The sequence below is a fragment of the Carettochelys insculpta genome, chromosome 19 (genome assembly GCF_033958435.1).
Source record: "Carettochelys insculpta isolate YL-2023 chromosome 19, ASM3395843v1, whole genome shotgun sequence".
Taxonomy (NCBI): domain Eukaryota; kingdom Metazoa; phylum Chordata; order Testudines; family Carettochelyidae; genus Carettochelys; species Carettochelys insculpta.
This window is the reverse complement of record NC_134155.1, coordinates 1766401-1791424: the sequence shown is the minus strand read 5'-3', so window position 1 is coordinate 1791424 and position 25024 is coordinate 1766401. Positions and strand designations below refer to the sequence as shown.

General features: G+C 54.1%; 2 protein-coding genes across 9 annotated transcripts in view; one reads left to right on the top strand and one right to left on the bottom strand.

The window, feature by feature from the left end:
* The window catches only part of LOC142023278 (bleomycin hydrolase-like), a 42448-nt gene extending 37778 nt beyond the window's left edge, over positions 1–4670 (bottom strand). For 6 of the 7 annotated variants that reach the window (XM_075014060.1, XM_075014063.1, XM_075014066.1 and 3 more), the window contains exons 1-4: positions 4353–4670; positions 3768–3968; positions 1542–1651; positions 702–843 (exon numbers count right to left, since the gene is read on the bottom strand). In XM_075014060.1, the coding sequence (XP_074870161.1) occupies positions 702–843; positions 1542–1651; positions 3768–3968; positions 4353–4521 (622 nt within the window). In that variant the 5' untranslated portion in view covers positions 4522–4670. The remainder of the gene's footprint in view (positions 1–701; positions 844–1541; positions 1652–3767; positions 3969–4352) is intronic. The other variant, XM_075014061.1, reaches the window with a different exon arrangement.
* A 107-nt stretch (positions 4671–4777) lies between these two features.
* Positions 4778–24462, top strand: SPAG5 (sperm associated antigen 5). Of its 2 annotated transcripts, none has more exons than XM_075014053.1 (20): positions 4778–4899; positions 6283–6596; positions 8084–8276; positions 9340–9459; positions 10009–10101; positions 13279–13413; positions 14833–14947; positions 15414–15507; positions 15699–15780; positions 18668–18801; positions 19223–19388; positions 19528–19624; positions 20599–20652; positions 21590–21713; positions 22193–22304; positions 22944–23024; positions 23228–23350; positions 23821–23874; positions 24062–24142; positions 24222–24462. In XM_075014053.1, the coding sequence occupies exons 1-20, from the start codon at positions 4870–4872 to the stop codon at positions 24342–24344; spliced, it is 2325 nt and encodes a 774-aa protein (XP_074870154.1). In that variant the 5' UTR covers positions 4778–4869; the 3' UTR covers positions 24345–24462. The 2 variants fall into 2 exon arrangements, with proteins under 2 accessions (XP_074870154.1, XP_074870153.1); XM_075014052.1 differs by having other exon boundaries at positions 23198–23350.
* The last annotated feature ends 562 nt before the right edge of the window (positions 24463–25024 follow it).

Below are 25024 nucleotides of genomic sequence, written 5' to 3'. Positions count from 1 at the left end.
GTCTATTCATCTTTCCATTTGAGGCCTTATTTGTTACAGCTGATTAGCACCTTTCACCTCAATTGCTGTAGCATCGGCAGCCTTTATGCAAGTTGTTCTAGTCAATCAAGCAAGAGAACCACTAGTGTGTTATGAATCGCACCAGGTGTACAGCAAATGACTGGTGTGGGAATTCTGTTACTATTTCAAATGGATTATTTGTCCTTTACTATCACTGGATTGCAGCGATTAATGGAACTATTAATACTATTCATTCAAGTTTTCATACAGTGCACAATACTGTACCATCTCTGATGTCTGTAGGAATCAGTCAGCAAGGCTGACAGCCACCATGAGCCAGGGGCAAGGTGGGTGGCTCCCTGCCCCAGAAGGTGCAGAGCCAAGGGGGAAGTGGGCGAGGCTCAGGGCAGTCAGTCCTACCCCCAGGCCCCTCCACGCTCTCTCAGAGCCATGCATAGAGTGATGATACAGTGCTCCCATTGCGACGTTTCAAAGGGGCCCAAAGTCCAGTTGCCCCCACTGCTACTTTGGCAGCTGGCGCTCCAGGCCTCTTTGAAATGCTGGGCCCCCCAGCAACTGCCCCCCTTTTCTTCCTCCGATCGGCAGGCCTGGATCCAGCTGTAAACATTAGTTATGTCATTCCAGATCTTTCAGCCAAGAGTACAGTTTCAGGAAGCCCTTTCTGCCACTGGTTCTCTTACCAACAATATTCACCAGCATGTCCCACTGTCCTCCATCATTGGTGGGATTGGAAAGCAGGACCTGCACCAACCTGTCTTCTATAGGCTCGTTGTTCTGAGCTGTTTCCACAAAGGCATTTAAAAAATAGTAGCAGCGTTCAACCTGGAAGAGGACAGATAGGGCAACAATCTTTGCTTGGAACAAAGCATATGTTATTCCATTCCTGTATGTATGTGCATCTTTGCAAAGCTCACTGAAAACAAACAAACAAACAAACCTATGCTGTCCCCTTTCATTATGTGTTCTTACCTTCTCTACTACTCTAGATATAATTATGTAGGCACATTTCTAGTACCTAGTCTCGCTTGTAAACCTAGTTTGTGTGGACGGATAAGGGTGAAAGTGAGTTAGTATTCAGGAAAAAGAAAATGGGACATGAATCATTTCTCAGTTACTAGTACTAGCTGCTCTTAAGCACCCATTGTTGAAAATGAACAAGGCAGTTGGCTTTTAGCAGTTTGTCAGGGCCTGAGACTGAGACAGCTTTAGTGGAAAACAGCAAAGTTGCTCCTATCTACCCTCCTGCAAGGATCCTTGAGAAAACAAACATCTTGTGGAAGTCACACTTCCGAACAAATTATTTCTTTTAAAAACCCTGACGTTCTCCTCTCAGTCCAGAAACACTGGTTCCCCCCTTATCTAAAAACTGTATTTGTGAAGGACTTCCAAATATTGTTTTCAGTCTCTCCAGGGCAGCTTAGAAAAGCCTGACCTCCCGTGTAGAGGCAAAGCAGATGGCCAGTGCTGGTTGCGTGGACAGAACTCCCCTTAAGAAGAGTCCATGGCCAGCACTGCCCTACCTTATCCCAGAAGAAGAGATGTGCTTGGCTGAACTCAAACTCTTCAATGTTAAACTTCTTCATGACAGGCAAACGCATCACATTCAGACATGAGAAGATCCAACATCTCCCTGAAAGGCAGTAAAGGAACAAGAGTTACCCTGACCAGCTCTATGCAGATTTGCACAGGCTGTATTTATACACAAGATTTGTATGGAGCTGTTTGGTCTCACTCTTTTACAGTACTGAATAAACCCCCAAAATTCACACACCATGATCAAGGACTTCTACCCCGGCTGTGCCAGTGACCCTCACCTGATCAACCAAATCCTCATTGAGTTTAAGTATCTTTAGTGTCCTTTATATCAAATGAATGATTTATGCATCATCATGAGCCTGGAGAAGCGAAGGGCTGTACTGAACAATAGGGCAGACAAGAATGGACTTTTGGACGATCAGTATTGAGTGCATGGCCTGGGAAATCTCCTGAAGGAGACGAATGCAAATTTCCACTTCCAGTTGTGCAACAACATTAACCTCTTGAAGTTGCACCCTGAGAGAGAACCGCTGTGTGCCAATTACCTTTTCTCAGAATCAGAAGATCAAAGGCCCAAGCTGTCTAAAGGAAAGGCTGAGCTATTCACAGGGACGATAGTGCTGAGTGAAAGCTATTTTGAACTTGTAACCACAACAAATCCAGATGGTGGGATTTGAAGGGCTGACCCCTACCAGAGCCCTTGTTGAAGGCTGATGCTCTCTGCCCAAGAGAGATGGTGGCTAAGGAGCCAGCAGCCTAGGGTGGATGCCAGCACTGGACCAAGAAAGAGGAGCACAGGTGCAGGTGCCTTGACCTGTGACAGTGACTTGATGTCTCTATCTGTTTCCCTAACTACGAAAGATACCATATATATCTGCTAACAGACTGTTGAAAGGATATTAAGGTGCTTGAAAGACGAAAAGTGCTAGCTAAGGATTATTAAAAGCAAAGCTGAAAAGGACTGTTTCAGCACCATCACAGAGCTGATATTCCCAAGAACTAAGGGTAAGGGTGAAAACTCTGCAGATTTATGTTCTACATTAACATGAATTCTGCTGGGGAAGCAAAGGGAAGCTGTGAGAGTGGTCAGGTGCTCCTCTCTGCCAGCACAGGCAGGGGTTGTGCTCCTAGTAAAGATAAATCACTGCTAAGGGTAGGGGACCTTGGCTCATTTTCTATACATTGCATTGTAATTTAAACAAGTTACTAAATTAATTGACAGCAGCATGATTATAATGCATTATTTTGATAAATGAAATGTGTAGCATATTGAAATATTGTATGGAGGGTTCCCCCCTCCCACACAGATTTCCCCTGGAGCACAGGCTCAGAAGAATGTCTCCATGCCTCCCAAATCCATTATAGGTTGGGCCACAGTTTAGAAATATATCAGTTTACTTATAAACCTTCAAATGCGAAAAGACATTTACTATCTGCTGTAGTGGCTGGCAGCCTGTTTCTCTTGGAGTTCTAGGTGTGGCCTGCAAGACACTTTGTTGACCATTGTCTGTGTACAGGGTTGCCAGATTCTGCTGGTTCCATCCACTTAGTTTTTCCTCTACTAGTATTACTAAAATGACATGCACATAAAGCAAGGGCATGTGAAGTAGGGGCCTGCTGATTGCACACTCCTGATTGTAAAAACTAGGAGCTTCTTCTGCATCCAACCAAAGTGCTGCTATGGCTCAGGTGGCACCCCTGCAAATTCTAGTCATACAAGCACAGTTAGCAAAACTACCCTGTTGCAGGAGACCATCATGATTGTGACAATCTCGTGGCCCACTGAGATGAGAGAGGGCCACTCATGCAGCCCAGGTTGCCCACTGCTGATCTACTGTCTTAAACCAGGTCCAGTGACTGAGCACAGCTTTTTTGCAACTGCTCCAAATCTGCCTACAATTCCAGGCTTCAGACCAATGTTATTTCCAATCTTTGGAAGAGTGCCATTTCTGTCTAATTTCAACCTCACAGCATTTTGTATACCAGTCCCTGTTTCCACAATCATAAGGAGCAGGGATAACAGAGTAGAAACTCAGTATGAAGTCTTCCAGGAGAGATTTCAGAATGAAAAGGCAGCTTAAAACATGCCAACATCTGTGGTACATGTAAACTAGTGTATATATTTATGCCACCATAGGTCTAAGAGATTTTAAGATCAGTAAAGGAAGAGCCTATCTGAGCAGTGTCAAGCTTGCAGGGAATTTCCTTACCTGACTTTTTCTGGTTAGTGACAGGCTTGCCTTCAGCAGGCACAGCATGCTGGAATACATGCACCGCGTCCTGTGCCACTTGCCGACTGAGACACACCTGTAGCGAGCCACTGGTGGCTGCAACATTCTGGGCAAGTCTGAACAGTAAGTCACTCTCCTGTTTTTTGGTGAAAGCCGCTATCTTCTCCCTGCTGAGCCCTGCTGAGCAAAATAACGCACATGGCATCACAGAAGCCAAGAAGGGAGACCCCGGCTTCGGGCAGCCGGAGTCCCAAGGGGCCGCGCTGCCCCACCGCAGAGCACAGAGCATGGAGACGGCCAGTAAGGAACTCAGGGAACGTCCGTATTCAGGGCGTAACCCTGCTGCACGCTCCTCACAAGGGGGCAGGAGAGGAGGCCAGGGCGAGACACCAGCTGCTCAAACTGCCCCCTCGCCGGGGGCGAGCTCTCGTACTGCCCCCGGGGGCCCCTGGCTTGGCAGCCTTCATACCCCACCCCCGGCGGCGGGACCCCCTGCCCCGCCTTCGCCCGCCGGCGGCCGGACCCCGCTCCCCGCTCCCCGCCGCAGGCTCCGGGCTCCCCTACCCGGGGCGCTCATGGCAGGAGCGGCAGCGGAACCAGGCCGGCCGGAAGCAGGAAGTGCCGGGCGCGGGGCCGGCGCTGTGGGGAGCGGGAGGTCACGGAGACCCGCCCCGGCGCACGGGCTGCGCGTGCCCTGTGCCTGCGCTGCCCGGCCCGGCCGCTCGTCGGACATTGCCCCGCGGAGCCCGTACGGGGCGGGAGACCACTAATCCCGGCCCCCCTCGCGGGCAACGGCTGGAACCCCGCCCCGCCCCGCCGCGCGCTGTCCCTTATCGGCCCCCGCCAGCAGCAGCCGCCAGACCAGAAGTGGAGGCACAGCGAAGGGCAGCAGCTTCACCAGCCTTACTGAGCATGCGCGATGCACCCGAGCGCGCACCGCCCTGCTTCACGGAGGCCATCTGGGAGCCCCGCCCCTCGCCGCGCCGTGACGTCGCTGCCTGTCGCCGCCAATGGCCATCGCGCGCTCCATTCAAAAGGCGGCTGAGGGCGCGCGCGCAGCTGGCCGGAGCTTTGCGGCGCTATGGAGGCTGCCGGGCCCCCCGCGGGGGAGGTGGGTGTGCGGCCGCCGGGCGCGTCTGCCGGGCCGGGCCCCCGCCTGCTTCGGTCGGCTCTGCGGGCCGCGGCCGGTGCAGCCCGAGGGAAAACGGCAGCTCCTCTCTCCCCCGCCCGCCGTGTCCCGGGCCCGTGTGGGGCGGGTCTGAACGGGCCGTAGCGCCGGGGGGCAGCGAGGCCGTTGGGTGCCGCCCGCGGGGGCCAGACCCGCTTCTGCGGCGCCTGGAGCGGGAGTGAGGCAGCGGGGCGCCCGTGGGGCGGGGCCAGCTGCGGCCCCCGCAGGCGGAGGGGCCGGAGAGTGCCGGTTCCCACGGCCGCAGCCTGCGGGGCGCCCCCGCAGAGCGCAGCATCGCGTTCCCGGGCTGGTCGCAGGTCCCCAGCACGTGGCTCTCAGCTGAAGGCTCCGGGGGTGACGGGGTCTCTCGTACAGGCAGCCGCCCCGCCCCGCCCCCCGGCAATGCTGGCAGCTGCACACCGTGCGGCAGCTACCGGCCTCTCCCGCGGACCCTGTTGCCAGTTCTGCCCACGCATCTGTGCTAGGGACACCATCGGGGCAATCCCTGCGCATCCCCTAATGCGATACATGCCGGCAGTGCCCCCTGCCATGTACAGGGCACAGACTGGACAGCCCCTGGGCTAAAGGATGAATGGCCAGGAACCGGAACACACCATAAACCCGCGGGGGAACTCTTTAATCTTGTGCGACGTACAATGATGGCCCTTACAGTAACAATCTTGCTACAAAGGGAGACATCTGAATGGGAATTGATTTGCAAGTTTGACACATTTAACCTGGGGCTTCACAGCAATTTCAATGATCTCTTATGCATTACAAAGGCAATTTCCTTACCTGTGATATCTGCAGGAATGACAGCCATCCTGTTTAACTTGATTTACTCATTCCACAGGCCGGGTTAGCGATAGGTGATTTCTCTCCACTTTTTTTCTTCCCTCCTGCTATAGATATAAAAATCTCAAGTGGGTAGCCATGTTAGTCTGTATCTGCAAAAACAACAAGGAGTCCTGCTGGCACCATGTAGACTAACGGGTATATCAGGCCATAAGCTTTTGTGGGTAAAGACCCACTTCATCAGGTACATTTATATACATATGTATATAATATAATGCTTGTGCACACACCCTGTTTTCTCATTTTTGCTCCAGAATCTGATACATTTGGTCTTATCTGTGAAAGCTCATTACCTAATGCATAAAATTTAGTTTTTAAGGTGCTACAAGACTGCTTGCCTTTTTTTAAAAGCCTCGTAGACAGAAGCCTCCCCTTCAGTCACCGGCAGGGTGGCTGGCCATTGCCACAACTTCCTGGTCCTACTCCCCCTGGGATAGGCAGGGCACTGCTATATTCCTCTGTCTCCTTCAGGGCAGCCAGGCTATTGAGAGGCTGCAGGGAACCTCTGAGATTGATACCACCCATATTACACCCATCTTCTGGTTGACCCCACTGGAGTGGCTGGAGAAAAACATGCACACCTCTGTGTTGGAGTCCCTGAGGCAAAGCCTTCCGCTTCCATCTCTGCAGCAAGATGCAGGGACAAGTGTCACCCCAGTCTTCACACGGTCTGCGGGGACCTGGATGACTCCCCCAGTAGTGCTGGAGAAGAGCATGAATACCTCCGCAGAATGGCCTGTCTGTGCAAAGGACAGTGCTGCAGAAACGGATTCTCTGCTCTGGCAGTAAGTGTCCCTGTTAGCTGCACAAATCCTGTTTCTCTCACCCGCTAGGTGCACCCACCTCTTCCCAATGTCTAGGGCTCAAGGCACAGGGCTAATATTCCCCATAACCCCTGGGAGGGAGGGGAGATGAAGAGGTGCATCACAGCTCAGCAGCTGAATGTGAAGGACAGCCCAGTGGCCAGAGTCAGCAGTAATGAGCTGGGTGATCACCCCAGTGTTAGGTGGTGGCCAAGATAGCAAACCCAGGCCTGCCCTCACCACCAGGTCCCAACCCAAGGGTCAGCCGGGATCCTACCCAAACACATGGAACATTGGTCCAGTTTTGTAACCTGTTCTCTGTAAAGCCTGCCTGGGTCACTTCCTACCAGAGTCCCTGGAGTTGTCAGCTTCTGTGACTCTGGTCCCTCCACAACATCCTGTGTCCAGGTACTGGCTGCCATTTATGTGCTGGCTCCACCTAGAACATGCCCAGCTGAGAGTGTGACCTCCTCTGCTAAAAGAGAGAGGTTAATTCTTGCTGTGCCAGCATGGGCCTGATGTACTTTATGAACCCTCTTAATTCAGATATTTACCCTCACCCAATACCTAGGGTTCAGCTTGTAGTCTTTGTAGGTTTGCAGTGAAAGAGCCTCACACACTAACAGCCTTTGCCTTTCTTTACTATCAATTACCAAGCAGAATACACATGCTAAGCATATGGTGCTATGTTCCCTGACACTGATCAGGCAAGCAGACTCCCCCTGTTGACCAGGCAAAGTCAGTCTTGTCTGATCCCGGTTGCTGCACATCAGTCGTGCAGAGGCTTCTTAGCAAATTTAATCTTAGGCTGTGTCTTAGAGGTAAGTTCTTCCAGGTCTTTCCTCCTCACTCTTCTGTTCTTGCTGTGGTCTCTCTGACCCTATTTAAGCAGTGAATCTTGAGTCCTCCTTAGCTATACCATAGCCAATCACTTTACTGGAATTTTACCAACCTAACACTAACAATGTTCTAAACAATCATACCCCACCACCATATTTTACAACAAGCAACACTAATTAAGTAACAATCAGAGCCAGACAGATTCATACAGACTTGTAATAAAGAATTGTGAACCAGAAAAGATGAAATAAAGAAATGAGGATTTCACAAGCACAACTATTTGGTCTCTTGCCAGACAGAATGCTGTCAAATTATGTTTTCTTTGCCCATCTTAAGATCTGTGTTTATGTGATGACAGTGGGTGCTGTTAGCACAGGAGCTCCTTAACAGCCTAATATGGCATTGTTTTAACATAAGGTAAATGTGATGTGAGGTGGTGACTTTCTGCTTCTTGGCAAATGGCTGCTGTTCTATGGCTGTGTGCCCTTACAATATGCCTGTAGGAAAAGGCCTTAGCCTTACATCCCCAGGTCCCTGGGACTAGCCAGTGTTCTTGAATGGAGACATTTCTGTAGTTCAGGGGGTCTGGGCTCCTGAAGCCCCTCACCAATGTCTTTTCTTGCCACCAGCTGCTCCCGAGAGCACCTGAGCTCCCTGTCCCGTGCTGAGCTGGAGGGCAGACTGGAGAGCACGCTTATCATCATTGAAGCCCTCTCGTGCCAGCTGCGGGATTGGCAGCAGAGCCGGGGGCCACTTCCTCCTCCTGGACCAGCAGAGCAGAGAGATGTGCTCACGCAGACTGATGTCATCCACCCCAAAGCAGTAAGAGAAAATCACGTGTGTTTGGGGTTGCAGTGGGATGCCCCCCAAGCAGAGGACAATAGCAGGTGTCACTGTCAGCTGTGCTTACCTCCCCTCTGGCTGAGGGGGTCCAATTTGCCCTGTTGCCTACCAGTTAATAGCACTAGATAGCAGAGCCTGTGATTGCAGTCAGGCAAAGGGGTGCTTGGCAAGTCACCCTCTCCATTCCTCCGATTTCTAGCTGTCAGGGTCAACAGCCCTTCTTACCTCACAGGAGAGATACTCAAGGTTTTGAGGTACTCACTTCCTGCAGAGGTGGGGGCCATACAAGTCCCTTTGCTAGTTAGTGGCTCTGCAGTATTGTGGGGTGAGTCCAGTACCCCTGCTAGGTCTGCTGCCGGGAAGCGCTGAGCCCTGTCTCGAGCTCTCCCTGGCTAGAGCTGTTCTGACTCCTGCACTGCTGCTAGCACACGGACTCCAACATTCCTGATCAACAGGCCACCCAAAGTACGCAAAGTCCCTTTGGGGGTAACTGGAGCAGAAGTGATGTGGGTTGAGTGGGGATCTTTGCGTTCAGAGCTGATGCAGTCTGGGCCCATGGTTGCCTGCTGCTTCAGCACTGGCTGACCTAATCACGTGCCTGGTTGGGCTGGCTCTTGGCACGTTGGAGAGGGGCAGCAGCCTTTGTTCCTGATCTCCCAATTATGCTTGCCTGACTGCACCACTGACCGCCAGCCCTTCAAAGAGGGAAGGTGCAAGTGAGCACGTCTGCAGCCCGTGGGTGGGACAGGGTGGCCGCATCCCAGGGCCAAAAAGGTTGGTGAGGGAGGGACAGCACCTGGGGGGAACTTTCAGCTGTTGAGACTAATGGAGATGCACATGTCCTGGGAACTGCTTCTGGACAAAGAAGATTTACCCTTCCCAGGCTGAGCCTGGTTCCCGTGTCCCTGGGGGAAGATGATGAGTTGTTCCACTTGTCTGGCTTTCCTGATCTGAGTTGGCTCTAGCCCTGCCCATGCTATGCCTGTGAGAGGCAATTCTACTCACCCGCTGAGTGTTAGCTTGGGGGTGGAATGTCTTCCAGGAGGAGCAGCTTTATCATGATCTGTACATGGCAACCAGCGAGAAACTCAAGGCCCTGCAGCGGAATCAGGAGGATGAGCAGGCTCTGAAACAGAAGCTGGAAGAGGCCAGAGAGGCAGCGGTAGGTTCTAGCAGGCTTTGTGGACAGCAGGGGTAGATGATCCTCAAGGCTAGGGCTGGTGTCCAAGTGCAGCTTCCAGGGAGAGCACCTGGAGCTGGTTAAACCTGTGGAGTGGTCTCTTGAGGGCTGAGCAAGATGAGCCTGACTCCTCCTTGTGCTCCTTAATGACTCCTGCACTAAGGGGAGGCAGTGCCAGGTCCCAGGTGGGATGTTCTGATCCACACCCCAGATTCTGTGACAAGCTGACTCCTGTTTGGGGGGGATGATCCAGTGTACAGAAAGGCCACTGCAGAAAGGTATCTGTCCCTACAATGGCCAACCTGCTTGCTCCTCTGAATGCTCACATGCTTTGGCTTCTCTCTAAAGGCAGGAAGTTGCCTAACAAGAGCTGTCAGTTATATGGGTTCCTCTGCTGCCTCTGGCAGCAATTTGGTTACACCACCAGCTCTCCAGTTATCCAGGACCCTTGGTTGACTCCCAAGTCCCAGCAGTGGCTTTTAACTACTGTTCCGAAAGCATATCTGCAGCATGAATACTCTTATCTTGCAGAGATCCTGGAATGTGGAGTCACAGTCACTCCTAGACTCTGCAAATATTTCCCTGAAGAATCTGCAGGAAGACAGACAAACCCTAAACCAACAGGTGAGACTTGTATGGGATAGGCTGGCTGTGGCAGACTCTTTGACACTCTGTGACTGAAGGCTGACTGATAGTGTGTATTCATCAGCCCTTGTAGCACCTGGAGAGGGCTGGTCCTGGCTGGCAGTGCACTCAGTAACTGGGGTGCCAGGTGGCTCTAATGTGTAAGACCTATCCCTGTAGAGCTGGTCACACCATGCATTGCCAAAGCTCTGGGGTAGAGTGGTATAATATAGCAGATTTCTAGGGCACTGCTGAGACAGTCGGTCAGGGTGAATTGCTTCAAGATGCAGGCCTCCACTAAAGGCACAGCAAACCAGTGAACGAACACCTTTGTTTGCAATTTTAGCTAACCAGAAACCACACAAGCAGTTCCCTCAGACACTAGTTATCCTATAACACCCCCAGGACCACTCCTAATATAGGTAGCAAGTTATGGAAACCAGTCTCACCAAATCAAAACTAGTTCTTCCGATCCTGGAAGACCATCCACATTTCCAGATGAATGTACACTTTCTAGCTTCCCCACAAGAGGATGCTGTACTGGTTTTTGAGTATTTAAAACTGAAGGAAAGGATGAAAATTAAAACTGTTTAAAGGAATGAAATGCCATACACCAGTTGCAGAGCTCTTGGTGCAGGCTGGTAGCAGGGATGGAATAATCTGGTGTCTTATATAAAGTCTCTGAAATACATCCACTATTAGAATGGGTTATCACTCCTTTCAGGCTTCAGTTCATAGCAGAGATCCTTCAGAGGGGATTAGCTGGATTGAAGACAAGAGTCAAGACAAGATGAAGGGACCCTCGGGGCCCTCTTTATACCTTTGCCCAAGTGGAAGGAATCCCATTGTTCTGGGTAACAGCACGTCCAAGATGGAGTTTGTCACGAGTCACCTTCCCATGGATGTTTACTGAAAACTCATCAGGTGTGGATTGGCGCTCGACTAGCAACACTTTCACAATAAATTGGTCAAGCCTCCTGCTGATAGCTTCCAGGAGCAAGGATCTGAAATACAGCTACATAACAGTGCCCCTAACTTCAGATACAAAAGTGGAACAAGCATCTGAGCCGTGTAAACAAAATCCATGACTCATCAGCTTTTCAAGGTCATCTCATTTGGCCCACTCTGCACAAGATTTGATGCAAACATACAACAGTGGTTGCAACAATGATTTGTATGTTCATCTCCCAGTCCAATTATGGCATATCCCCAGTGCAAATCTGACACTATCGGCATGACAGAAAACATCACTGACTGCATCCCAGGGCCTTCCCATGCTTGGCTCTGTATCACTACAGCTTGTAATCTAAGAGTAGAAATCAGTGTATAGCTGGAATAGCTTATGAAAAGCATGGTTATCATTGTACAGGTCATTACGGAAGTATCATTATCATTGAATCCTTTTACTAACTTAAGGTAAAACTTTGTCAGAGCAATAGTGGATTGGAGCTACTCTTTCAGCGAGGTTCCTGCATGTTTTATGTGGTCTTGCTAAGAGCGAAAAGAAATGGTCAGTCTAGCCATATAAGTTCTGGTAAATGTTTGGAATCCAATTTACATCCAGTCAGGGTAGATATTTGCATTCTCCCTCCTGTAGGAATCTTGGCATTTAGTAATGACAGCAGTAGAGTTATGCCTCAGTGTCTCCTTTGACACAGCACAATATCTTTATTCCTGTGAAATTTTCCTAGGCTAGTCAGAGGCACTACTGTGAAATATTAGATGTTTTGGAGCATAAGCTTTGGTGAGCAAAGACCTGCTTTGTCAAAGCAGGTCTGCCAACGAAAGCTTATGCTCCAGAAGATCTGTTAGTCTGTAAGGTGCCACAGGACTACTTGTTGTTTTTGCAGATGTGAACTAACATGGCTATCCCTCTGATACTTGTGAAATATCAATAGCAAGGTCTTTGAACATACAGCCTTTCCTTATCTACCACTCTTGACTTGTTCAAGGGTCCTCCTGAAAGCCTAGGCACATTGTACATTTTTAGTTTTTGGTATCAGCAACATATCAGGTACAAAAGTTAACATCGCCGGTAAGAACAAATCCATTGCAAGTGGCATTTACAAGTCTCTTTGCCATGCCACTCCTCTGGCTCAATACCCTCGGAGGTTTGGCATTTCAAAGTTAAGTTGTGGCTTCTCTTTGCAAAGCTAAGTCTTCTCCCTACCTCCATGCCCTGTAGGCTCAAATCCTGATGTTCCTTGCTTAACAGGATCAGATGGGTGTCTGGGTGCGTCCTCTTTGCTAACAATTGCTCTGGACTCTTACTCCCCCTTAGTCAGTCATGTGATTTGTACCAACACAGACACTAATCTTTTCATCAGCTTTAAGGTTCTTAACCATCACCCTTTCCAAAGCTGGTCTCTGTCTCAAACTGCATCCAACTTCATTGGCATATCAGATTCAAATTTCTGTTGTCCATCCAACACCAATCTTTGCTGCCATATGGAATTAGATGTAAAGTCATCTAAGAGTTTACAGGTGTCCACAGTTCCTAGAGAGGGGACTTTACCTGCCACCCCTGCATTTTTGAGAGCTTCTGCAGAGCAGAATGGCTGTGCAATTACTCAGCTACCCAATCTGCCTTCTGAACCTGAGATGTGCACTGTCCACTTACTGAATCGAGACCATTGCCTTTCCAGTAAACTGCTTAGGCACAGACAACTGGTCATCACAAGGGCGGTCCCCTTTCTGACAGTTTTCTCTCCATCTGAAACAACTTTAAAACTGTTCACAATGGATCCTTCTGGCCCAACTCAGGGGAGTTGTTTTTAACATATAAATTCTGGCTGTTAGGAGCAGAAGCAAGTCTCCCATCAAACTCTTGCCTTCTATAAACATGCATGTCAAGTACATAGTTGGTCCTCCTAACTTCACAGACAAAAGTGATGCAGGCATATGGGCAATGTAAACAGAATCAGCAAATCATCAGCTTTTCATGGACATCTCACTTGTATGAGGTTTGATACAAACATACAACTGCGTTTGCAACAGTGATTTGTGTGTTCATCTCCTGATCCAATAGTGTCACTTATGGCTCCCCAGGGCAGGTGCCCAGCCTGGTGGCTTTGCTGCCTAGCGCAAGGGCTGGGTGAGTGGTACCTCCCAAGGCCTGTGTTGGTCTGGAGTCACTGGATTCCACAGGGACCTGGTGCTCTCTTCTTCCTCTTGTAGCAAGAGCAGGTGAGGGCTCTGCTCTCCCGGAACCAGAGCTCGCTGGAAAAAGTGGCGACCAAACTGAAGAGCTGCCTGGTGGAGCGGGATGAGATGCGGAGCCAAGCTGCTGAGGCGCTCAAGGCTAAAGATGCGGTAACTGTCTCAGACCTTTGCAGGAGGCTGTTCAGAGGATGGGCTGTAGTGGTGCAGGCCCTGGAGCAAGCCTTGCTTCAGGAATGGGGTATGATGGGGAGCAGCAGGCAGGGCCGGCTGGCTGGGGCTCTGCATGTCAGGATGGACGAGCCCTGTTCTCGCTGCTAGTGCTGCAGTGTAGGGGCTGCTGATGGTGTCTGGGGTGAGGGGTGTCTTGCAGTTCAGCGGCAGCTGTGCCACAGCTGAATCTCCCATGCTTGGGCCCCGCTGCTAATATGTTCTGGGGCTGCACCATCTCGCAGCTGTGAGACTGTCGGGGCTCCCCTGGGATACCTGGCAGGCGCGGGGGCTCAGCAAATGCCAAGAGCAAGTTCAGGAGCTCGTCCTGCAGGCTGGCCATGCGAACAGGGCCATGCTTAGTGACCAGTGGCTGGAGAGTAGCTGCAAGGAGGCCTCTACCCAGAGGGCCAAGAAGATTTGAAAACTCATTGCTTGAGCAAGGATTAATTGTGCCAAAAGAGAGCACTCCTCCCAATTTCTCTTCCTCCTTTCTGTAAGGTTTATTGAAATGCAGTCCTCCCCCAGGTGCATCCGAAGTTTCTGATACAACAAAACCCTTATGGTGCTCCAAGTTATGATAGAAGGAAACCATATACCAAATTTGCTAGTCCTAGTTCTCACTGTTTAGGAGCAGTTCTCAATCAAACAGAAAAGCTTTCTAAAATATATAGTAGATAGTAGGATTTAAGTGGTCATTCTGGATGCTCTTGCCAAATAAGTTACTGAGCAAAGTAACACAGAACAGGTAAGCTAGGCTTAGTATACGAAAGGTAGTTTCATGTAATAGCTCACCCTAAAAGTTGTTCTAATGATTATTGCCCCAGACCAGATATCCTTTCAGCCTGGCCCAGCTCCTTCCCCTCAGCTCAGTCTTGGTTGTTCCTCTCAGTCATCCAGGATGGGGTAGCCAGGAACAACTGCCCGCCTGGGTGGCCTCACTCCCTGCCCTTAAAGAGGTTGTGCAGAAGGCAGGAACTCTTTGTGGTCAGTTTGAACTTCCCCTGTGCTCTTGTGGGAAAATACAGCATCCAGGATGGATCTCAGCCTCAGATGTCTCTACAAGGGCCCTGTCTCAATACTTCATGGTCAGGAGGGTTAAGCTCCATTGTCTCTTGCTAATGGGTCATGGGAGCCCTGAAGTGTAATCTGGAGCAGTGACCCAAAGCAGCAAATGTGTAATTACAGACACACATCTCCGTGATCCAAACCTGAGCTACAGAAATGATGCATGCAAATGGGATAATCTCGTTCAGTAGGTTACAGCCTTTCCAACCAGATCTCGCATATAGCCCACCCCTGTTGTCGGTCAGACTTCCATGGAGACTATGGGACGCCCGTTCACACCATGGTCTGTTGCAGGCTTCCAGGGAACTGGAGGTGGTTTCTGTGAAGCTAGAGGAAGTGACTGCCAAGCTTCAGGATTCAGTGGCCCAGGTGGATGAGCTGACTGTGGCAAACTCCCGTCTGGGAGCAGGTATGTCTGCATGCGAGGCTGGCTGTCCCTGTTGGGTATGGCTGTGCAAAGGCCCTAGAGGTGGCAGCAAATGGCCCTTCATGGGCTGAGAGGTGGGCAGATATTTGCATGGCTGCACCAAGCTGTGCATTGTTCACGTGCCAGGGCACATGAAGCCCAAACCACCTCTATGCCAAGGACAGAGCTGAGCATCCCAAGCCTCTGAAACTGGCTGGAGAGCGTCTCCTGTAGCAGTAGCAGCAGCAGCCTGTTCCTGGGGACATCAGTGTCCTGTAAATCTGGACCGCACCTTGCTGAGGACTCCAGCTGGGTAGGTCTGAAGTGTGATCCTGTGCTCCAGTATCAGGAATGCTGCTTAAGACCTGCTCTGGAGATGGACAGGCAGGGGCTTCTCTGTCTTTTTAGCTTAGCCACAGCCAAGCTCCCTCATGCCAATTACGCAGCTAACCTCTGTGTTGCGCCCTAGATCTCAGCACACTCTTGAGAGACCTGGCCAGGCTGCAGTGTGAGCGGGATGAGCTGGAAGAGAAGCACGCGGGCCTGTCAGGGGATGTGGTGCAGTGAGTCTCTAGCTCTGGGTGCTGAGGGTGTGGGGGTTGGAGGGTTCCACAGAAGCAGAATGCTCTGCAGGCCCAGGGACTGAATAACAGCCTGGGCTGCTCCAAGGGGACTGCAAGCCACTGCTCCCAGGCCCAGAGCCTGCAGCTGGCATTGAGCCTCACCCTGACTGCTTCCTTCCTTCCCGTCTCAGGCTGAGCAGGGAGAAGGAGCTTCTCCAGCAGGAGCATGAGAGGGTGCGCCGGGAGCTGCGCGAAATGACCGAGTGCCGCGAGGTAGAGGCCTTGGAGCGTGGGCTAACCCTTCTGTTGGGGCACAGGGCACTCACTGCTTGGGGGCACGTGCTCCATCTCGCTTGTCCCTAGGGCAGCCTACACAGACCAGGGTATTAAACCCTAGACAAGGGGGTGTTAGCACCAGTGCCTCCTCCCTGCACGTCGTCCTGGAGCCAGAGCAGCCAGGCCTCTCTCCAATGTCCTTTCCAAATGCCCGCCCTGCCCTGCACTCCAGAGCAGCACAGGACCCAGAGACAGCTGGGCACCCTAACTGTACAGTGCAAATCTGGACCAGGGCTAGTTTTACCCAGTGCCTGACCCTGGCCATAAAATCTGTCAGCCGTGGGGCTAAAGCTCTCAGGGGAACGCTGCATCCTCGCTCCTAACGTACTGCGATAGCTCGTCACTCCACCTGCTGCCCTGCCCTTTCTTGTGTGCCTGCTGTCTGATCCCCGAGCTGAGTGTGCAAGATATGGCTTATGGGCCAGATCTAGCCTGCCCAGGCTTTCGGTCCAGCCCACAACCCAGCCTGCCAGAGTGCTTGGGCACTGAGCGGCCCCAGGCTGCACCAAACGGCTGGTTGCCCTGTGTGGTGCTCTCCCCTGCGTTTGCCGGGAAATCAACCACTGAGAGCTGAGAGACTGTGCGAAGGGCCCCCCTCCTCAGTGTGCACAGTGCAGAGCGCTACACAGAGCAGCCGGTTGTTTTGGTGTGGGACTGCGGCAGGCAGGAAGCCTGCCTCAAGGTCCCACTGGGCTGCTGGCTGGGAGCTGCCTAGGTAAGTGCCTCTCATCCAGAACCTGTCTTGGGCACCTTCCCCAGGGCACCATCCAAACCCTCAGCACCCTGCCTGCCCTCCAGTCACAATTCCTTCCCAGACCCTCCCGCTTCTGCTCTCTTCCCCCAGGGGAGAACCCTCTCCTGCCCCCTTCCCAACTCTGCATCCCAATCTCCTGCCCCAGGTCGCAACCCCCCCTTCGCCCAAACTCCCTCTGAGCCAATACCCTCTCAGGCACGCCAGTCCCCAGCCCAGGCTTGCTGCCGCACCTCACCTCGAGCAAAGTGTGGCCCTTGACCACTTATCAAACACATGGCGTGCACCTCTCCCACCACCACCAGCTGGCTGATCTGATTAGCTTCTATGACGAGGTAACAGGCTGTGTGGCCATGGGGAGGTCAGTGGATGGGATATACCTTGACTTCAGCAAAGCTTTTGGTACAGTCTCCCACAACATTGTTGCCCATAAGTTAAGGAAGTGTGGATTGGATCTATGACTATAGGTTGGACAGAAAGCTGGCTTGACTATCAGGCCTGATGGGTCGTGGTCAGTGGCGCAATATCTGGATGGGGGTCAGTTTCAAGCGGGGTGCCCCAAGCCTCGGTTCTGGGGCCGGTGTTGTTCAACATCTTTGTTAATGACCTGGATGAGGGACTGGACTGCAACCTCAGCAAGTTTGTGGATGACACCAAGCTAGGGGGAGAGGTAGATACATTGAAGGGTAGAGAGAGAATCCAGAGTGACCTGGATAAATTGGAGGATTGGGCCAAAAGAAATCTGATGCGGTTCAACAAGGAGAAGTGCAGAGCCCTGCACCTGAGGCAGAAGAATCCCAAGCATTGTTACAGGCTGGGGACCGACTGGCTCAGCAGCAGCACAGTGGAAAGAGGCCTAGGGATGATTGTGGATGAGAGGCTGGAGATGAGCAAACAGTGTGTGCCCTTGGAGCCAAGAAGGCCAATGGCATCTTGGGGTGCATTAGGAGGAGCATTTTGAGCAGATCTAGAGAGGTGGTGGTTCCCCTCTATCCAGCACTGGTGAGGCCACATCTGGACTATTGCGTCCAGTTTTGGGCCCCCCGGTATAGAAAGGATGTGGATGTGCTGGAGCAGGTTCAGTGGAGGGCAACGAAAATGATTAAGGGATTGGAGCCCATGACCTGTCAGGAGAGGCTGAGAAATTTGGGCTTGTTTAGTTTACAGAAGAGAAGACTAAGGGGTGATTTAATAGCAGCCTTCAACTTCCTGAAGGGGAGCTCTAAAGAGGAGGGTGAGAAACCGATCTCAGTGGTGTCTGATGGCAGAACAAGGGGTAATGGTCTGAAGTTACAGAGGGGGAGGTGTAGGTTGGATATTAGGAAGAACTTCTTCCCCAGGCGGGTGGTGAAGCACTGGAATGTGTTGCCTAGAGAGGTGGTGGAATCTCCATCCCTAGAGGTGTTTAAGTCCCAGCTTCACAAGGTCCTGGCTGGGATGACTTAGTGGGGGTTGATGCTGCTTGGGGTAGAGGGCTGGACTCGATGACCTCTTGAGGTCCCTTCCAGCTCACTGATTCTATGATTCACCTGCCCATCAAAAAATGTTGGCCACCCTGGCCCCAAGTGCTTCCACTGACGGCTAATGTTCTTGTGTCCTGGCTTAGCTGCAGTCCCAGGGTGACTTCCTGCTCAGGCAGTTCTTGAGAAAGCCATGGCTGAAGTTCCTGCAGAACTGGATGTGTGCAGGGAGCAGGGTGGGGCTTGGCTGGCCTGGCGTTTCACATCCTGAGGGCTGACTGGCCGTATAAATGCCATGGGGAGTGGTGGCCTATTCCTGACCCTGTACTTGGTACTCTGGTCCCTGTGGGTAGCCCTCTGTGAGAAGGGGAAGGGCTGGGGGGCTGGTTTGCTGGGTTCTGAGACCTGTCAGAGGAAAGACCTACTGCTTATCGGGGGCAGAGTGGGAGGGAGGAAAGTCTCAGTGGGGTGCCTGCAGGGAGGTGTAGAGTGGGGACTGAGTGACTTTTCCCCAGCTCTGGTATGAACACGGCCCTCCTTAGCCATGCTTGTGCTGTACAGCTCCTTCTCCTCACTCGTGAATGTTCATGGCTGTCTCCTCCCTCCTCCCCAGTTCATTGACCAGGAGAACCGTGTGTGCCGGGAGCAGCTGACGGAGACGGAGAAGGAGCTGAAAGCCACGCTTGCAGTCCTGCGGGAGCGCAGCATGTGCTATGAGGACCAGAAGGATGCCTACCAGCACCTCCAGTGAGCTGCAGCTGCGCTCTGCTGCTCTCAGCCGTCCATCTGGCCTAGGGCGCCGAAAGTCTGCGCCGGGGAGGGGAGCTTGGCATACCTCTGCTCAGCTCCTGACGGGCAGGGTCTCCTTCCAACCTTGCCCAGGGCTGGGAGGCAGTGCATGAGCCCACTTTTGTGCCCTGGTACATCCCTAGGTCCAAGAATCCCTTTGAGAAACCCTTGGGCACTCTGGCTGGGCACAGCTGGTCTCATGCTCTGCGTATTCCAATGCCAGCTCCAAGTGTCCCCCAGGCTCTGGCTACTGAATCTGGACTTAATCGCGGCCAGGCCACAGGGCTCCCTGACATGCGCCCCCGTCTCTCCCCTTGCCCGCCTGCAAGGGTGGAGCATGGGGAGCCCAGACTGAGCTCTGACTCCCCTGCGCTCCCAGGAAGGAGAGGGACATGCTCAGTGAGGCACTCGACCGCAGCAAGGCGGAAGCCCTGGGCCTGCAGCTCAACAGGGACAAACTCCTGAAGGCCTCTGTGGAGCTCACTCAGACCAAGGAAAGGCTGCTGGCCCTAGCCAACGACCTCCAAGCTGCTCTGCAAGGAGAGGTAGGGGCCAGGCACCTGCCTGCTTGCTGTCAACCACAGCACCCTCTGTGGCCCGGCTGTGTCTAGCCCATTTGCCCTGCGGAAGCAAGCAGTGTCAAGAGTGGGGCACAGCCCCTCTGACCCTCTCTTATCATTGAAGGCGACGGCTGCCGCTGCACCAAGAAGCGCAGCGCGTACCCCTGGCAGCGCCCCTGTCTCCTTCGTGGGCAGTGTCTTGGAAGCTGTGGCAGGCAAAGGTAGGACGTGGCTGTCAGAAATTGGTTATTGGCTCCAGTTCGTCTCCTGGCTGGGGTTTGCTGCTCCAGAAGCCCTGCATGCAGGACAGGCACTGGGTTAGTGTGTCACAGACGAGGAGGGTCAGGAAGTGTTCTGTACATCTGCCAAACTGGGGCTGAGCTTCCCATTGCCCGTGCAGTGTGGGGCCCCCCTCTGCTCTGTGCAGCCTGCTTCTGCGCTGGTGTGCCCCTTGGAGTGCGAGATGCAGCGTCGCTGTCGTGGCTGCACCTTCCCATAATGCTTTGCTCTGCTGCATGCTCAGGGGTCAAAGGAACATGGTGCCACCGCAGCAGGATCTCCCTGCAGTGGAAGTAGTTACAGCTTCCCAGCAGTCGGAGGTGGGGGCTGCTCCTGTGTCTGGAAAGGTGCCATCAAGCTCCCAGTGCCCCAGCTCTCCTGCCCAAATCTCCCCTGGACGGTGCAGGTCACGTCAGGCTTTGCCTGGGTGGTGGGTGAATTCTGATCATTCTGCTGCAAGACCAGCTCTGCCTGAGGCCCCGAACACCACGCTCTGGGCCACCTCTGTCCCTGCAGCCAGACTGCTCCAGTGAGGAGTGTTTGCTTCCAGAGCAAATGAGCTCAGACCCCTCCGTACCCAGGGCTTCCTGTCTGCATTGAGCCTGCTCTGTGCTGCCCCCATGTGTGATGGCTTAGCTCTTTGGGGCTGGTGTCTTTCCTTCCATTGTGGGGGTCGCTGCCAGAAAACACAGAAATGTAGGGGCTTGGGATAGCCTGGTCCCAGGCTCCTCGCATGGGGCCTGGCGAAGGGGTCTGTGAGTGGGGGTCCTAGCACCAGTCTTCTCTCTCAGGCCATGAGCCTGGGACTGATGGAGAAGAGGTGTTCCTGCGTCTGTGCAGGCAGCCTGGCCTAGGAGTGGGTCTAGGTCATAGGTGGGTAACCACTGCCAAGCCCCTTTGACCAGCTTTGTTACAGGCACTGAGGAAGAAGCTGCTGGACGCTATAGTGCAAGTCCTCAGATGCCAGCAGGTAAGAAGGGCTATCCTGGAGGGGGGGCTGGGGCAACTGCCCCCAGTGGTCCAGACGCAGGTCCTTGTGCAACCGCCTCCCCGACCAGCCTGGCTGTGGATTGCCTGGGGCCGGGGCCAGGGCCAGGCAGCTGCAGGAGGTTGCCTGTCCCCTGGCTTCCCCCCACCCCCTGTACTCACCACCTGGCACCCTGCTGCAGGCTCCTGGTCTGCTCAGCCCCACTTCTTGCCAGGTGACTGTGGTGGTGTGCTGCGTGGGGAGTGCCAGGGTGAGGCGATCCCCTGTATTTTAAGCCACCTTCCCCCACCCCTCATTTTCTGCCCCAGGACAGGTCGGGCAGTTGCTGTGGAGTCCCTGAGAGTGTGGGGTGGGGTCCAGGGTGGCTGCCCCATCTCGGGATGGGACAGCTCCGGGTAATGGTGTCTGCCCCCTCCTCCTGCCCTGGCCATTTGCTCCCTTGCCGAGGAACATAAGCTTGCTGGGCCCTGGTGTTGAGGGGCACTGGTCTGGTCACAGGATTGTTCTCTGTGGCCTCTGAGAACAGGACAAGGAGCAACGGGCTTAACCTGCAGCAAGAGAGGTTTTGGTTTCATTAGGACAAACTTCCCAACTGTCAGGGTGGTCAAACACGGGAAGACTTGCCTGGGGAGGTTGTGGGATCTCCATGACTGGAGAGATTTAAGAGCAGGTTAGACAGACACCGGTCAGGCATTGTCTAGGGACTCTGGATGGTGCTTGGTCCTGTGGCGAGGCCGGGGCTGGGTGTGATGACCTCTCGAGGTCCCTCCCAGTTCCAGTGTTCTGTGATTCTGTAAGTGGTTTGTTTCCGTTCTGCTTGTGATGAGTTCCCTGTTAACGCGGCATTGTGGGCTGGCCTGGGCTGCATGCAGAAGCAATGCTCGTCTGCTGTGCAAATGGCTGGTGTCTGTGCCCCCAGAGATCGAGGAGAGCCTGTGGGAGGCTGTCCTGGAGCTGCAAGCTGCAGTCGCTCATCTGGTCACCGTGAGCTCCCGCAGCCAGAAGGCGTCACGCCACGAGGTTCAGGAACTGCAGGCCAGAGTGTGAGTTCTGCACCTGGCCTTGGAGTCACAGGAGAAGGGATGGAGCACCCAGTGGGCTCTGGCCAGTACCGCTGCTGCTTGTGGATCTCCCCCTGCAGCTGAGCCACACCTCTAGGACTAACCCGGTCTCCCTCCAGCCAGAACACAGCACAGTCCTGGGTGGTGATTCCGTACACAGGGTGTCCCTTCCCAGCAGGGCTGCAGGGTCCCCTCGTCATGTCCAGGCTGCCAGGCAGAGCTGATGGGTGATGCATTACTTTCTCCTAGGGCCAGCTGCTTGTGAGGGTCGGTTGGAGGAGCAGGGGTGTGAGCAGAGCCCACTGTTTGCTGGGCAGTATGAGCCCGAAGGGTGTCATCCTCAGCAGTGCTTGGCTCTCTGGGGAGGCAGGGACCCCTTGTGAGAGCATGGCTACGCTGCCCCTGGTCGATCTGCTCTGTGCCCTTTGAAGAGACAGACTGTCTGGCTTTTCCCCTCATAGCTTCACCCATCAGCTCCAGCTGCAGAGCCTGGAATCCAGGCTCCAGGCAGAGATTGATGCCCGAGATGCAAACGTTGCCAAGCTGAACAGGACCCTGAGTGCCCGGTTTGAGGTGAGCAGGAGCCAGAACTGGGTTAGGCTTGAGCTCCAGGGCAGAGCTGATCTGGGGCAAGGTCCCGGCAGACACTGATTCTAGGCTGCAGGAGAATCTGGGTAACTGGTTTTTTCCATGGCCTGCAGCCTCCAACTAGCCTGACTTGATGCGGCCTCTGTGAGGCTCCTGGTGTCCAAGGCTGAGCGCGTATTACTGTCTGGGGTTCCGCGTGTTCCTGGGTCAGGGCTCTGCAGAGCCTGAGAGCTGCCCCAGCTAGCTGTGCGGGCCCAGCTGTAGTGGCTGCATCAGGGCAGCTGGGATCCTGGTGTGAGTGACCCCTCGCTGCGCTACCTGGCGAGCTGGGACCCATCTCTGCACGCAGCCTGAGGGCTGGGGAAGGCCCTGAGACTTGCGTGACAGGCTGCTGGTGCCCTGGGGTCTTGTGCCCAGCACGTTGCCTGTCTCTGACCTGTCCCATGTCCATGTTGTGCTGAGTGTCTGGTAGCAGCTCTCATCACAGTGGCTGCAACGGACATACCCACCTGCTGCCTCCCTTTGCCCATCCCTCTGCTGGGAGAGCAGCACCTCCGTGCCTCTTCTCCAAGGGGCGGCCACTCGGGGAGACCTGTCCTCAGCGTGGCCACCCTCTCCCCTCAGGCCGAGAAGGAGCTGCAGGGCATCGTGCGGCAACAGGAGGAGAAGATGATGCAGCTCATTGACCGGAGCGGGGAAGTCACGGTACCCACCTCTGTGGGCTAGGTGGGCGTGTTGGGTCGGATCCGGGGGTCTGCCTGGCCCTGTTGCCTGCTGTGCTGGCCTGTACGTGACACTGCACTGAGGCGCAGCTCCTAGCAGCGGGGCAGAGTCCTTTGCCTCACTCCCCAGCCTCCTACTGGCTTCTCTCCCCTTAGAATTTGAAGGCTGAGGTCTGTCACCTGCAGCACCTGCTCCGGCGTGCGGAGACTGAGGCGCGTGTGCTGTGGGAGGAGGTGAGGGGCCGGGAGCCTGGCGTGACACCGCTGGATGCTGATGCTGTCCAGGAGAAAGTCTGGCTACGACAGGAGGTGAAGCCAGTAGTGCCTGGGCAGAACTGGTGCGGGGGCGGGGGGAAGTCTCTCTTGGCCAGGGACTAGCTGCCAAGAGACAGGCACCCGCAGGCTGCCTGGGCAGGGAGCTGTGGACGTGCATTCTCTCCCAGCCTGTTCTTGCCACACTGCGGCTCCTTTCTAGAGGGGCCTCGTGCCTGGCTGTCAGGACAGGCAGAGCCATGGCCCTGCTGGTGGATCAGTAGTGGGTTAAGCAGTAATGTGCCCGGGCTGAGGGCTGTGCATGGCTGGGCCTGAAAGAGCCCCCATGCTGGCTACAAGTGGCTAACGGCAGGAAGGGAGGGGCAGTATGTGCCCTGGTGGGAGCAGCTGGCACAAAGAGGGAACCGGCCTTTGGGGACTGGGGGCTGTTCCCCTCCCACCCAAGTCAGGCTCCAGGGCATCCTGCTGCACCTTGCCCTTCCACCAAGACTCACCCCGTCTTGCAGGTGAACAAGCTGAGGGAGCTGCTCCTGGAGACGCAGAGAGACAGCCAAGACCAGGTAAGGGGCTGGGCCTGGGGAGCTCAGCCGCCAAGAGGGATGTCTGGCTGCAGGGCCCTGGCTGCACTCTCCCCTCCCAGAGGCTGTTGGTGTCCCTGTTCTTGCTCTGCTCAATCTCCCTGCCTGGCTGCTAAGTGGTGGGAACACCAGCACCAGGGTCTGCCCAGCCCTGTGTTCTCCTTTGCAGAGGAGAGCCCAGGAGGGGAAGCTCCATCAGAGCCAGGCCATGCTGAGGAGCCAGGAGGCAGTGCAGGAGAAGATCAAAGAGGTGAGGCCTTGGGGAGGGGAGTCTGTCCCCACCTCCAGCTTGGCTGCGGCTGCTCTGACTCTCCCTGCTCCTTTTGCAGACTCTCTGCTCCATCCCGGCTGCAGTGGTGGCCAGCTCCCAGGAGCTCCAGAGCCTGCTGAGCTACCTTGGGCTGAAGCCGGGGGGTGCCAACAGATGCTCTGGGGATGCCCTGGAGCTGTGATGTTTGGAATCCCGCTTGCCCAGCTTCCCCTGGACCGTAGCCTGCGTTCCTGTCCCTGCCTGGAGTGCCAGTGGGTGACTCCACAGTACCTGTGTGTATATTTATTAAAGTTTTTAGCACTGTGCATTATTCTGCCTCTTGCCTGATCCCAGAGCCATGTGCGGGGCTGGGGGACCCTCTCCTGGGGCTCACTGACAGCACATCTGCCCAAGTGGGTGGTCTGCTGCCAGGAGCTCTTCACGGCAGCAAGCTGCCCCTGACTGACCAGAGCGCGTTCCCTGGGCTCTGTGCCGCCTGCCAGGGGCACATTCACAGCAATGGTCTGAGAGTCCCTGGCCCGCCAGACCCCGCTCACAGCAGCTTAGCTCCCTGCCCCATTCCTTTGGGCTTAGCACAGGGGGTGATTGCTGCTCCAGGACAGGAAGTGGAATCCCTGTCACAGCAGGGCCATGCTGCCTTCCCACCACTGCCCCCTCTCCCTCGCCTGGCAGGGGCTCACTCCTTTGCCTGCTGTGCCATAGCTAGTTCCCAGCCTTGCCCATCACAGCAGGAGCTCAGGGGCTCTTAATGGCACATGCAGGAGCACAGCTGAGCTAGCTAGGTTGGCCTCAGAGGCAGCTGCTGCTTGTGGTGTCCTACGTTCTCAGTTCCTTGCTCCCAGTGACCCCTTCTAAGGATGG